General features: G+C 40.8%; 1 protein-coding gene across 1 annotated transcript in view; it reads right to left on the bottom strand.

The window, feature by feature from the left end:
- Positions 1 to 15517, bottom strand: part of LOC128643216 (caM kinase-like vesicle-associated protein) — a 401315-nt gene that overhangs the window by 72667 nt on the left and 313131 nt on the right. Inside the window, exons 5-6 of the mRNA XM_053696201.1 lie at positions 3415 to 3553; positions 2709 to 2829 (exon numbers count right to left, since the gene is read on the bottom strand). Coding sequence (XP_053552176.1) covers positions 2709 to 2829; positions 3415 to 3553 — 260 coding nt within the window. The remainder of the gene's footprint in view (positions 1 to 2708; positions 2830 to 3414; positions 3554 to 15517) is intronic.

Genomic DNA, 15517 nt, shown 5'->3' with positions numbered 1-15517 from the left:
CCAGAAATAGATCTCATGGCCTCTTGCTTGAATCACAAGCTACCCCAGTATTGTGCAAGATCTCGAGATCCACAGGTGACTCAAATAGATGTCTTAGTGATTCCATGGTCGTTCAATCTGATTTACATATTTCCTCTTTTTATGTTACTATCTTTGGAAATAGGCAGGACAAAACAAAAATGGGCTTATGTAATACCGATTGCTCTGGCATGGACTGACAGGACTTGGTATACAGATCTAATACAAATGTCCTCCAACCAGCCTTGGCATCTTCCTCTCAGGAAGGACTTTTTGTATTGCTTTTGCATTCTTTGGACTCAATGGAATGCAGAGCTGGTCTTCAATATATGTATAGACACATATACGTAGTGTCACACACAAAGCCAAGGTAACATAAACACAGTGGCAGTTAACACACACACACAGTGGCAGGGAGACACACATGTATCACACAGAGGCAGGGTGACACAGACACACACACAGAGGCAGGGTGACACACACACACAGAGACAGGGTGACACACACACACAGAGGCAGGGTGACACACACACACAGAGGCAGGGTGACACACACACACAGTAGCAGGGAGACACACATGTGTCACACAGAGGCAGGGTGACACACACACACACACACAAAGGCAGGGTGACACACACACACAGAGGCAGGGTGACACACACACACAGAGGCAGGGTGACACACACACACAGTAGCAGGGAGACACACATGTGTCACACAGAGGCAGGGTGACACAGACACACACACAGAGGCAGGGTGACACACACACACAGAGGCAGGGTGACACACACAGTGGCAGGGAGACACACATGTGTCACACACAGAGGCAGGGTGACACACACACACAGAGGCAGGGTGACACACACACACACAAAGGCAGGGTGACACACACACACAGAGGCAGGGTGACACACACACACAGAGGCAGGGTGACACACACACACAGTAGCAGGGAGACACACATGTGTCACACAGAGGCAGGGTGACACAGACACACACACAGAGGCAGGGTGACACACACACACAGAGGCAGGGTGACACACACACACACACAGTGGCAGGGAGACACACATGTGTCACACACAGAGGCAGGGTGACACACACACACACAAAGGCAGGGTGACACACACACACAGAGGCAGGGTGACACACACACACAGAGGCAGGGTGACACACACACAGTAGCAGGGAGACACACATGTGTCACACAGAGGCAGGGTGACACAGACACACACACAGAGGCAGGGTGACACACACACACAGAGGCAGGGTGACACACACACACAGAGGCAGGGTGACACACACACACAGTGGCAGGGAGACACACATGTGTCACACACAGAGGCAGGGTGACACAGACACACACACAGAGGCAGGGTGACACACACACACAGAGGCAGGGTGACACACACACACACAGAGGCAGGGTGACACACACACACAGTGGCAGGGAGACACACATGTGTCACACACAGAGGCAGGGTGACACAGAGGCAGGGTGACACACACACACAGAGGCAGGGTGACACACACACACACAGTGGCAGGGAGACACACATGTGTCACACACAGAGGCAGGGTGACACAGACACACACACAGAGGCAGGGTGACACACATACACAGAGGCAGGGTGACACACACACACACACAGTGGCAGGGAGACACACATGTGTCACACACAGAGGCAGGGTGACACAGATACACACAAACGCAGGGTGACACACACACAAAGAGGCAGGGACACACATACTACACAGCATTACATGTCCCCATCACTTTACCTTGCTGCCTGCCAAATGTATTCTTTCTCTTGGCCATATGTATGGCTCATGGGAAAGTGGGAGGTTTTACAAGCCTTATTATGTTGGGTGTTTTGCTTCCTCCTAGTGCACTGGACTTTAATCCCACATGTTATGACTTGTTGACTCTCACCATCATGAAATAAATGTATTTATCAGGTAAGAATGCATTTAGTTTATTACAGACTAATAGACAGAACAGCTACATACAGAATAATAATAAGGATGACAATTTCTGCAAATTTGCTAGTCTCTGGCTTAGAAATGTTTAATGAATATTAGACATGTGCTGCACTAAATAATTCATTTCAGATGAACAATTCAGAAAAATTATTTTTTTCAGAATATTTGTGTGCTGCTCTATTATGTATGTGTTTCATATAAAACAAAACAAATACTGACTATTAGTTAACATTTACATTCAATAGCAGGTGGCACAGGTCACCAATAGGTTAAAGACTTACCTATAGTGCGATTGGGGCTGCGCTAATCCGACCCGTCTTCACAGAGTCCAGGGCCTCGCTAATAGTAGGATTGGTGCAGCAGATCCCAGAACCTGCGATAAAGGACCTTCTCCCCTTACCGCACTATAGGTAGTTAACCTCGTAAAACCTCATTTTAAGGATAACAAATATATACTAATCAATTTTGTATATATGTGATATTCTATTAATTCGGACATTCGTTTTGTTAATAAGAAACAAATATCCATATAGTTGTCATAAATGCACATATCTAAGGAAAATCAGATACTAACACCCTCATTCTCTGCAATCACAACACTTGCTTATCCATAGTCTCTCCTCCTGTATCAATGTTTTGTTTAGCCTTGTTTTATGTATCTATGTTTCACTTAATAATAATATGAAGAATAATAATAATATGAATACCTAAGTACTCAGGGGTTCCACATGGCTCAGTGATTTCTGCACTTTCAAAACAGGACAGGTAAAAATCCCGTAGGACCACTTTAGAATGATTGTGCTGATTGTAATACATTAAATTTTCCAGCTGGGGGAGACAAAAAACAAGAAGTCATCAATTAATAAAATCTACTCACAAATTAGCTAATTGTTTAATTTACATTTAACCCATTCACAGCCTAAATCATTTTGCAGAAGTGCAACAACGCATAAAATGTATTCAGTATTCATTATCTTATCCGTTTTCCAATCACAGTAATGCCCACAGTTATCTATCTAACTCATTCTCAGCCTGTGCCCTGCAAACAGTCACCTAACCCATTCCCAACCACAGTTCTGTACAAACTCACTTAAACCATACACATTCACAGTCCTGCAAACAACTGCTTAAGGCACTCCCATACCATAAATTAACATAAACCCAACCAAAGCTATATACATAGTCACTTTTTTCCCTTTCCATTTATTGCCTAGCTCCTAATATAATCCCATTAACATTCCTACAAGCTGTAACTTAACCTATTTCCAGCTAGCGTCCTGCACACAATCATCTAACCCAACCTCGCCACCAATAATCCTGCTTTGTTAACTCAAAGCCAGAGTCCTGTGCACAATTATCAATCCCCTAATCATTCGGAGTTTTGCACATTCTCATTTAAATTCTCACTGGTACCTTCAGATTCCTATGGATGATGTGCAAGCTGTGCAGATAGGCTACAGCCTCAAGCACCTGTCGGATCACGTTGCTGGCATCTTTCTCAGTATAATATCCCTGCTCCAGAATCCATTCAAAAACATCTCCACCTGTGGCCCTGTAAGATAAAATGTACCCTTTCTCACATAACAGAGGTACAGGCATGGGTGTATGGAAGGGGGGAGGGATTTTGCCCTTTATATTCAATCATAAGCACCCACATGATTTTCTTGTAATGCCAGTGAGCCACAATTTTTAAATGGACGTGCATCACAAAAAGCAACTTTCTCCCACTACACATGTGTTTACTGATAATATCTTGTTTATGGTACAACCAACTGGTACCGAGCTCTTGCCCACTGTGTGGCAAAGATTGGTTTATTTTGCCCAGGCACGTGAATTTTCATAAAACAAAGCACTGTCATAATTTTTTAGATGGAATTATTTTTTATTGTGTATACAAGTACAAACACCATTCCTCAAATTAGTGAAGCATAAAAAGATTTTTCCTTCCTTTCACTGCACACACAGAGTTATGAGGCTGCATTTCCCGCTTCGGAGTCCGTGCAGTGCAGGCTTGCACATTATCACAAGCACTTTATTCTTTCCTCCCCCTCAGAAGTGGAGTTTTAAAAATCACCCTGGGTGATTGACAACCCCTGCTCTTGTGGGGTTGGTTGTGTGACAGCAGGGGCATATTTGCACAAGACAGCTGTTGCACAATCTTAAATTTCACCAGGTGGTGCTGCATTTTTAGTGGCAATTACAAGCAGATTAGGTTCCCTGTTCTACTTTTTCACTTATACCATGACAGTCATGACAGTCTTCAATGAAAATACACACACACAAAAGTGTGTCCCTTTTGTACAGATTGTCCTTTACAGCTGTTAGAAAAAAAAAGTCTGTCCTGTGTGATCACTATACATTTACAGGGGCGCACTGATCAGCCGGGCAAATAGGACCTGGACCGAGGGCCCAGCATGTATGGGGGCCCACAAATGGCATCCCCATGGCTCCTGGTGTGCTGCTTGAGCTTGGGCTTAAACCTGCCCTATCAGTAACTAAGCAGTTATGTGTGGGTTCAGTGGGGGCCTTGTGCCTGGGTGTGTGGTTTTTGCTCAGGGAGTCTATAGTAGGGGGTACCTGTTGGTGGTCTGTCACTGTAAGGCCTTTGGAGTGTGGGGTCTTGCCCTGGAGGTTAGGGGCCCTGTCTCTGGCCCTGGAGGTTAGGGAGTCTGGTGGGGGCAGGACAGGGAGTCTACAATGTTCATTTGCATAAATTTGAATACATTTGGGTCAGTGTGAGACAGTGGGGGCCCTTCCCTAATTTTGCCCAGGGCCCTGATTGGTCTCAGTCCGCCCCTGTACATTTACAGTCAAATTATTTCACAAAGTTGGTTATTTGGTTATTTGGAGCAAATTCATAGACCATCACATTAATACAACAACTAACAGTGAACTCCCTGAACCTCTTACGCCTTTTGTAAGACATAATCATGCTTGTCAGAAAGGTACTATGCAGATCCGTAGCATACTGTGTGTATTTTGTGTGATTTTGACTAAGGCCTCTCGCAATAATATTAGAATGAGTATCGCGCCAGGAGTTTTGCGCTGGTATTACAAGTTGAAAGAATCAAGTTTGCATTTGAGCACTATGTGACCCAATATTAAACATTATTGCGGGAGCACAAGACAAGGAGACGACAAAAACAGGGCAAGGGGAAGGTGCAAGACTGTGTGGGGAGATGACGTGAAGGGGGCATCTATTTGTTAAAAAAAAAACAACATAGTATTCCATAATTGATCTATTTATCTATACAAAAGTATAAGCTGTTAAGTGCTTTATAGGTTATGGTTAATACTTTTAATTGTATTCTAGAATGTATTCTGTTTCTTGCCAGAAATGTATCTTAATAATTTTTAAATGTATTTAAGGTCAATACCTTAAGTTATATAGGCATAAGGAGAGAAATATACATTAAAGTTAAATTTAAGTCCCCAACTAATTATATAATGTATCATACAGGGAAGTGAAGTGTATCAACCCTGTGTAAAGAGAATCAATCTCAAAAGCTAATTAAATGGGCAGGGGGGTGCTCTATATCCTGGCATAAACATAGGCAAATGAGAAGAAAAAATGGATATATCAGAGCACACAATAGCCACAAATATAAGTGATGTGTAAGTGAGTTGGCTTGAGCGAGCCAAGTAAACTAAAATATAACTTTTATTATTACATATAAGATAAAATAAAGTTGGTGAAGAACATTCACACAGGTACAGTGCAGGGTTTAAAAACACTTAAAATTGGTGAACTGAATGCTAAGATGCCCAGGTAATAACCATTAATGTGGGTTTGGGTGAGAGAATCTGGCAGGGAGGCACCACAAAATGCTCACGGATTGCACAAAAAGCTAAGCTATAAAAGAGGATTGACCTCACACAACAATATATCTATCTAGTGCAATGCTGGAGCAGTGCCTAAGCCTGTCAGAGTCCCAAACAATAGTGTATCAGGTAGTGTAGTAGTTAGCAAAAACTCGAATATCAAATGCAAGATATAGGACCAATAATAAGAAAAGCCCAAAACAAATACCGGACTATTATACACATTAATTACATATAAGTTGCATTCTCTATCATGTACCAATTACCACGTAACCCACATAAGGCAAATGATTTAAGCATTCAAAGAGAGCGCCTGATGCGCATTTCGCCACGCTCGTGGCTTTATCAAAGGCTAACCCGACTCGCGCCGAACTCACTGTTAAAATAGTGCTGTTAGCCAATAGGGGGTGAGTAATCGTACACACCCCTATGATGATAGCCAATCGTTAGTGACCCATCCGATTGGGTAGTCTACTGTCACCTGACTTCTTAGGCAATGACGTACACTTGGAGGCGTATAGTATTAACGCTTGTGTAAACACATATTGTAAGACAGGACTTGTGTATCGATTGATCTAGACGCAAATCAGCTATATTACAAATCAGCTGTTTACAAAGGGACAAGACCTCCTCAAGATTAAACATCTAGTGTATAACGAAGGGTCTAAATAAGTTTGTGATAGTTGTCACTTTCGCCAATGCAGTATATAGTTAGTGAATGCTATACAATGACTATACTCATTATGTTGCATATTGATTGTAAGTTAAGCCACAAGATAAAGAATATTAGATAATGATAAATATATATCGCGGTTTCGCATAGGGGATGAAGTCGTCACTGCTCTGGTACTATCTATTATCCTATATATTTTATCCAATTGTGTTTCGTTAGAGGAAAATCACGTAGGTGATATAATATAAACTTTATTTAAATTGTTGAGCAGACCGATAGTACACTCAAACCATAATGATGATATTTTATGTGTTATAATTTTTAATGTTTAATAACAGGAGGATATTATTATAATATCATTAGGTTATAGGTTCTCAATACATTACAATAGCAATTAGTATTTAACTTATGTTGACAACACATAATAGTGTTATCAAAATATCATAGCTTTTTCATAATTATACACGGATTGATATAGGGATATCAATAGATGACCATGTTCCAGTCCCATAAATATATAGTCTTACTGATATCTTATGTTGGATTGACAAAAAAACTTAATTAGTATCAAGAAGAGAAATTAATTAGCAAGAAAGAGAGGTATATCAATAGGCTTTGTTCTTTTGTCATCTTTGATAGATGTTATATGCATAACATATATAGCTATATATCATTATTATGCCTATAGAGCTGTGGTACCACATTTTGTTTGTGCGGAATTGCCATAAAATATTTCTATGTGTAAGTTATTAGTTCTATAGTAAGGGGAAGCGTACTGATTTACTGAGTATATATAGAAGATTTATAGTGTAGCTTAGTTTTGTCATTCCGTATATTATGCTTATTTTGTTAGATGATAGGTGGGGGGCATTGATACATGTTTACTAAACATATGTTAGGTTACCAATTTACTGTTTAGTTCCTCACCCATCATGAGTCTCCTGTTTGAGTCAGGTTTTACCAGATATCTGTGGTAAGTGTTTGTGGATATACTGGTCTTATAAAAAGGAATTATACCCATCTTGTTCGTTAAGACCTACTGGTGCCAAAGTATTTAACCAGAATATCCAACGGCATTCTGCCTGGAGCAGCATGTTCTCCACATTTCCTGCTCTGATCCCCGGTTTAATCACCTGAAGTACTGAGACCTTTAAGTCTGGTTTGGTGCCATGATTCTTTGCATAATGCTTAGCTACTGGTGTGAGAATTTTGCCCTTCTCTTGATCTTTAATACAGTTCTTAATACTATTCACATGTTCCCCCAGTCGTGTACGTAACTCTCGGGTCGTTATACCAATATATCTCTTTCCACATTTACACAGTAAGCAATAAACCACATTTTTAGTTTTACAGTTGGCAAATCCAAGCATCCGCTTTGTATCTCCAGTACGACTGATGAACTCTCTTTCATTAGATATGAATTTGCAAAAACTGCATGTGCCACAGGTGTATGTTCCGCAAACATATTTGCTGCATTTTCTCTTAGTAAAATGACTTTTGACCAACATGTTGCCAATCGTTGGCGCTCTCCTCCAGCTGGTTTTTATTTTGTCACCTATAAAGGCTGATAGATCTCTGTCAGATTTTAGAATACCACTATGTTTATTTAGAATATCAGTAATTCTATTGTGATTATTATTGTAAGTAGTTACAAATCTGACCTCCCTGTCAACTGCTTTGTTTTTCTTTTTAGGGATTAACAGTGACTCCCTTGGTGTTCTTTTTGCTCTTTGGTACGCTTTTCGGATTATTTTGCGAGTATACCCTCTGTTTTTTAATCTTATTTTCAATTCTTTTGCTCGTTCGTTAAAAGTTTTAAAATCACTGCAGTTTATTCTTATTCTTAAGAACTCCCCTGTTGGGATTGCATTCTTAGTACTCCTGGTGTGGCAACTATCATATTGTAGAATTGAATTAGTAGCCGTTTCCTTTCTAAAAAGGTCTGTTTTAAGACAATTGTTCTCATCTTTATAAATATGGAGGTCCAGAAATTCCACTTTGCTCTCGCTTATACAGTAAGTCAACTTTAGATTCATATCATTTTGATTCAGAATAGATATGAATTCTTTAAATATTTCTGCACTACCTGTCCATATTATGAAGAGGTCGTCTATATACCGACACCACAGATTTATATAGTCAGTATATTTGGACATGCTTTCATTGAAAACAAATTCTCTTTCCCACCACCCTAAGTAGATATTTGCATATGTGGGTGCACAAGATGACCCCATTGCGGTGCCCTGAATTTGCAAGTAGAAGTTGTCATTGAAAACGAAATAGTTGTGTGTAAGTACAAACTGCAACAGTTTAATTATAAATCTATTTCTTTCGAGTCTATCATTAGATTGCATGCTTAGAAAAAATTCTACTGCTTTCAATCCAAACTCATGTTTGATAGAGGTATACAATGATTCAACATCACACGTGATTAGGAGGGAATCTTCATCTATTGTTAGGTCGTTTATTTTACTCAAAATATCCATTGTATCACGGGTATAGGATGGTAATGCCCATACTATCTCTCTTAAGTATAAATCAAGGAATTTGCTCCCCTGTTCACACAGACTATTTATACTGGAGACAATTGGTCTACCTGGTGGTTTTTCTTTATTTTTGTGGATTTTGGGTAGAAAGTATATAGTCGCTATTCTTGGATTCTTAACTTGTAGAAAAGACCATTCTTTTTGACTAATTAAGTTGTCTTTTTTGGCATTGTTAATCAAATCAGAGTAATTCGTTAAGAACTGAGAGGTGGGGTTGGAGAACAGGTGTTTGTAGCATTTGCGATCATTTAATTGTTTATTAGCTTCATAAACATATTCATCTTTTCCCCAAATGACAATATTACCCCCTTTGTCTGAGGGTTTGATGATTACATCATCCCACGAATTGATCATTTTAAGTGCTTCCTCTTCTTTTTTACTGATATTCCTGATTATGGTATCAGGTAATTTCAGGAAGTCATGTATGACCATTTTTAAGAAAACCTCAATTTGGGGTACTTTTGATGTTGGTGGCATATATTTAGATTTTAATTTAATTTGTTTATCTAGAAATTCTTCCACTTCTACCTCCTCATTTCCTTCATTTTCGGTTAGTAAATCAATTAGTGTGTCTAATGTTTGGAGATCACTTGTGTCATTATCATCATTGGTGCTGTATATTTTCTTTAGTAGAAGTTTTCTACAGTAAAGATGTAGATCTTTTATTAATTCAAATTTGTTCAAACGGGGGGAGGGGGAGAAGGACAGACCTCTAGATAGAACTTGTTGTTGAGTCTCAGTAATAGTTCTGTTGGTTAAATTAATAACCTGCAGTTTAACATTTTTATTGTTATCGTCATTCACCATCTTGGTCGCTTCCCCCAATCCTCCCTCCTCCTGTACCCATTGTCGGTCCTGTAACCCCATCTCGTTCGGTCTTGCAAGGTTCTGTTTTCCTTTCCCCCTTCTTGTGGGTCTCGTTTTTCTTTGTCGAGATGTGTTATATCTCTCCCTAAAAACCTACTACTGCTGGGTCTGTTAACATTGCTTTCTGAGTCACTGTCTTCTACTGCCGAAGACTCACAGTCCGATTGATGTGTGTTCTTAGGTGGGGGTAAGCTATTTGGTGGCCTTCGTCTAGACTGTTTGTCGTCCCATGTAAATATCTTTCCTTTTTCAAAATCTTTAATGTCTCTTTTCATTTTGGAACATTTGGTCTGTATAATGTCTTTTTCTTTTTTATCTAGTTCTTCTCTCATCTCTTTATAAGCTTGTTTAAACTTTTCTAGTGATTCAAATTTTTGTAACTTCACATTATAATCACTAATTTCTTTATCCAACTCTGACATGACCTCTGTCTCATAGTCTGATAAAATTGCCACCAATATTTCTGAGCAGTTTATCAGTGCTTGTTCCCATCTATCTTTATAGGTGTCAATATGAAAAGAAAAAGTAGGGAACAGACGTACTCTCAGTCCTCTAGGGATAATGTGTTTTGCTAGGTATTTATCATACGCGCTCTTATTCCAAAAAGAGCGCGTATGTTTCCTGATTAGATAATTTAGAGATTTTAGGCCATCTTCCCAGTTATCTATTTCGGTTTCTAGAGTATTTCTAGCTGATTTGTAATATAGCTGATTTGCGTCTAGATCAATCGATACACAAGTCCTGTCTTACAATATGTGTTTACACAAGCGTTAATACTATACGCCTCCAAGTGTACGTCATTGCCTAAGAAGTCAGGTGACAGTAGACTACCCAATCGGATGGGTCACTAACGATTGGCTATCATCATAGGGGTGTGTACGATTACTCACCCCCTATTGGCTAACAGCACTATTTTAACAGTGAGTTCGGCGCGAGTCGGGTTAGCCTTTGATAAAGCCACGAGCGTGGCGAAATGCGCATCAGGCGCTCTCTTTGAATGCTTAAATCATTTGCCTTATGTGGGTTACGTGGTAATTGGTACATGATAGAGAATGCAACTTATATGTAATTAATGTGTATAATAGTCCGGTATTTGTTTTGGGCTTTTCTTATTATTGGTCCTATATCTTGCATTTGATATTCGAGTTTTTGCTAACTACTACACTACCTGATACACTATTGTTTGGGACTCTGACAGGCTTAGGCACTGCTCCAGCATTGCACTAGATAGATATATTGTTGTGTGAGGTCAATCCTCTTTTATAGCTTAGCTTTTTGTGCAATCCGTGAGCATTTTGTGGTGCCTCCCTGCCAGATTCTCTCACCCAAACCCACATTAATGGTTTGAAAGTGATTGAGGAGCACAGGTGAGAATGAGTTGCAACAAAAAGGTTTATTTGAAACGGCTTGCAATGTTACAACGCAAATGAGTGAAACAGAAAACAAACAGTGTGAGGGGAGAAAAACATGCTCCCCGGGGCTAATACATGACAAACAGAATCTACTGTTAGAAAGCAGACTACAAAAAAGACAGGTATACGCGTTTCAGCAGAATGCCTTACTCATTACCTGGTTAAAAGTAAATGTGTGTGCTCTTTAAAAAGACTAGTAGGCAGCTTCCTATTGGTTACTAGGGACCCACCCCCTTGTTGCTAGGTGTAAACAACAAACCAATTACGAAGTTCAGTAGATACACAGAAAATCACTACCAGTGTTAACATTGAAACTCCTAAAGTATTATGTGATAATCTGAAGAACAAACAAACTAACAAACTTATCATTACTGCATAAATTAAATAAAGGGGCACCAATTTATCCAAGTTTTATTTAACTATCTGGGTAAGGGTGACCTAATGCAGGAAAATACAGATGAGGGTTTGTAATCTAACTATGTCATGTGTTTCATGGGTAATATGCAGTTCATCATTTTTTCTCTTTGATTTAAAGTGGAGCTTCTGCTTCCATACACTCTGAAACATAATACAGAAAATTATATGAGAATAGTTATTCAAGACATTATACAGATTATCATTTGAATTCTAAATTCTAAATATTTTGAATGCACAGACGGTAAACAACACTAATTAGTCCTAGATAATGTTCCTGGAAGGGAAGGTAAAATTTAGGTTATTCTAGTGTGAACAAGTATCCACTAGCAAAATAATGGTATTGCATCAATAGCAATTGTTGTCTAGATAACCTTGCTAATGGAGGTTTACCGGGAACAGGGGCCAAGAAGATGGCGAGAATATGTGGGCAGTAAGCTATAGTTCCACTTACGTAAAGCTAGCCCGAGATGTTGCTTACTCGGTTTTGGATGAAGAGGCATAGAGAGGTGAGCAGGACCTCGGGCTGGGAGAGAAATAAGTAACAACAGGGGAGAATAAATTCTCACCAAAAGTTTATTAGGTCATATTCAGAATTGAGACCTTCAGGAACTCTTGTCCTGAGTTTGAAAATCCAAAATACTTCTCTCTCCCCCAGCCTTCGGTCCCTATCTTGTCCCCTCTTCAGTGGGGGGACCTTTTCTATGACGGTCCAAGAGAAGTTAGAGGTATCTTTAGCATGTATACCTGCAAAATGTTGTACCAGAGGGGTGGATAATACTCCCGCCCTAATATCTGCTAAGTGTTCTTTTATTCGGACCCTGACTTCCCTGGTCGTGAGACCCACATATTGAAGTGAACAATTCCTACAGCTAATGAGATATATCACATAGGTGGATCTACAATTTAGACATGTGTCTATTTCAAAAGCTTGGCCAGTTGTTAGTGAATTGAACTGATTTCCTGTTGTCACTTTCTCGCATGCCACGCAAGTTCGATGGTGGCAGCGGAAAGTGCCCTTACAGCTCAACCATGATGACACATTTTGGCCTTGTGTTTTCAATCTAGTAGGTGCTATTAGGTTGCCTATGGTTTTATTCTTCTTATAGGATACTCTCAAGCCTCTCTCTACTACCTCCTTCAATCTGTCATCAGCAGACAGCATGCAGAAGTTTCTCTTGATGATTTGACAAATATCATCATATTGTTTAGAGTATTCTGTTAGGAAAATGATCTTGTCATCTGTCCTTTGTTGCGGACTCAGTCTTTCCCTCGAAGCCCTAGATGGTCCAAGGAGTTTGTCCCTAGGTATACTCTCTACAATTTTCCTAGCCTTGGAGATGACCGAATCCCTATAGCCTCTCTCCCTAAGCCTTCTCTCTAGGTCATCCGCCTGTTTATTGTAAACTGCTGCATCGCTGCAGTTTCTCTTCAGGCGGATGAACTGTCCCTTTGCAACCCCCTTGAATACTCCTTGCGGGTGACAACTTTTTGCATGTAAAAGGGAATTTCCCGAGATTGGCTTCCGATAGGTTTCTGAGGCTATTGTCTGTCCTGGCTCACCTACCAATGTTACATCTAGAAAGTTGATACTCCTACTTTGTACTTCATGGGTAAAGTGGATTCCCATGGCGTCATCATCAAGGCTGTCCAAAAAGATCTGTAGGTCAGACCTATTGCCCCTCCATATGAACAAGAGGTCATCTATAAAACGGCCATACCAAATAATACATCCTTTGTGGGGATTGCCATCTCCAAAGACGTGGGACAGCTCCCACCAACCCATGAATAGGTTGGCATATGAGGGGGCAAACTTTGCCCCCATCGCTGTCCCACGCCTTTGGAGAAAGAAATCCCCTCCAAATTCAAAATAATTGTGGCTCTATAAAAAATGTGTTACCTCTACTACATAGTCCACAAAGGCAGAGTCTGACCCCCAGTATCTTTCCATAAAGAAGCGTATGGCCTCCAATCCCCTCTCATGTGGAATGGACGTATAGAGTGACCTTACGTCAGCTGTTACCCATAAGAAATCTTCAGCCCACTTCACACGTGAGAGGAGATTGAGGACATGCTTAGTGTCTGAAAGGAAGCTCCAGAGTGAGCTCACCATTGGTTGTAGCACCTGATCAAGCCACTCTGACAGGTGCTCCAGGAGGGAGCCAATTCCACTTACAATTGGCCTCCCCTGCACATTCTGGACAGACTTGTGTACTTTGGGCAAGTGATTGAAGGTAGGTATTGCTGGGTTGGACACCAACAGGTAATCCCTTGTATTGTCATCAATAATGCCCATCTCTACTCCATTATCGACAAGGGAGGCCAACTGCCGCCGATAGAGCCTTGTAGGGTCACCTGCCAGAGTGGCATAATCATCCTGATTCCTCAGTTGTCTATAAGCCTCATCCTTAAACTCCTCTATACCAAGTACTACTATAGTACCCCCCTTATCCGCGGCCCTCACCACAATATTAGCATTGTTAGCCAAGCTATCCAGCGCTTTCTTGTGGTTAACAGAAATGTTCCGTTTTTGGCCTCTTGTGGAGCTATAATATAACCTGGTGAGGTCTTGCTCTACCCTTTGCTGGAATTTCTCAAGAATTGATCCCCTGTTATGTAGGGGATAAAAAGTTGACTTACATTTAAAGGATGGTGCTCGAATAGACATCCCAGTAGTGTGATCACCCCCTGTTGCCCCCAATGTTTCCAGGGCTCTAATATCACAATACTCCTGGAACTCAAGGTCCCCTCCATCCCCATCCCCCCTGATTTCAGGAGGCCTAAATGTAGGAATGGATTCGGGACTCTCACAATCTCCAGCCTGTTGGGAGTGGTAGAACTTTTTTAATGTTAACTTCCTTATTAACTTGTTCACATCAAGCAAAGTTCTAAATAGATCAAAGTCCACGTCTGGTGTGAATGATAGTCCCAGACTGAGTACCTCTAATTCGTACTTGTTTAGTACCTGGTCTGACAGATTCAGAACATTCTGTAGTTGCCCCTTCGTCGGCCCTTCATCTGGGGGTATCTCCTCTGCTCTTTGAACTGGACGCTTGGTTCCATTCTTTCTCCTCCCCCCCCGTCTGGTGTTCTTTGGGGGGCCCGAAAAACCTGTTCCAATTGGGCATTTTCCGTCTCTCTGGTATCCCTTGAGGTTGCTCCTACACATTCTTGTTCTTCTCTGTAGTGTGAATGTGACTGGACTGTATGGGTCTTGAGTATAGGTGGTGGGAGCGCCGTTGCTATTGTGCTCTCTTTGGGTCTTGTTACCTGTTCCCTTGGTGGTAGCTCTTCCCCACCAGATCCAGAACCCTCGTCATATGACTCCCCCTCACTCTCATAGAAATTGACCCTTCTTCCTCTGTTTCGCCTTTGCTTATTCCTTCCCCTCTGTTGGTTTGGAAAGTAAGAATTTTTATTATGGTCCTTTTTCAAAAGGTACCTATCCCTCTTGTTCCAAATATATACCCGGTTCAAATCATAATCTGATTGATCACGCAGGTATTTATTGTGTTTCACTTCTAGAAGTAAGGTTTTAGCCTCCGCTATCACTTGTTGTAGTGTCGTATCAAACTTAATATAGCTTGCCTCCTTGCTTCTGTTATTGAGTTCCCTTTGGATTTCCTTTATTTTGGTTGCTAGTTCATCCAATGATTTCCTCTTGAACTCACATATTAAGTCCATTAATTTGAGTGAGCAAGTGGTCAAATGGCCATTCCAGAGCTCAATGAATACCTTATCATCCGTTACGAATGTGGGGAACTTGTTCAGACGTAACCCCC

This window comes from Bombina bombina, chromosome 12 (genome assembly GCF_027579735.1).
Source record: "Bombina bombina isolate aBomBom1 chromosome 12, aBomBom1.pri, whole genome shotgun sequence".
Lineage (NCBI taxonomy): Eukaryota > Metazoa > Chordata > Amphibia > Anura > Bombinatoridae > Bombina > Bombina bombina.
The sequence above is the reverse complement of the archived record's forward strand: the minus strand, read 5'-3'. Positions and strand labels throughout refer to the sequence as shown.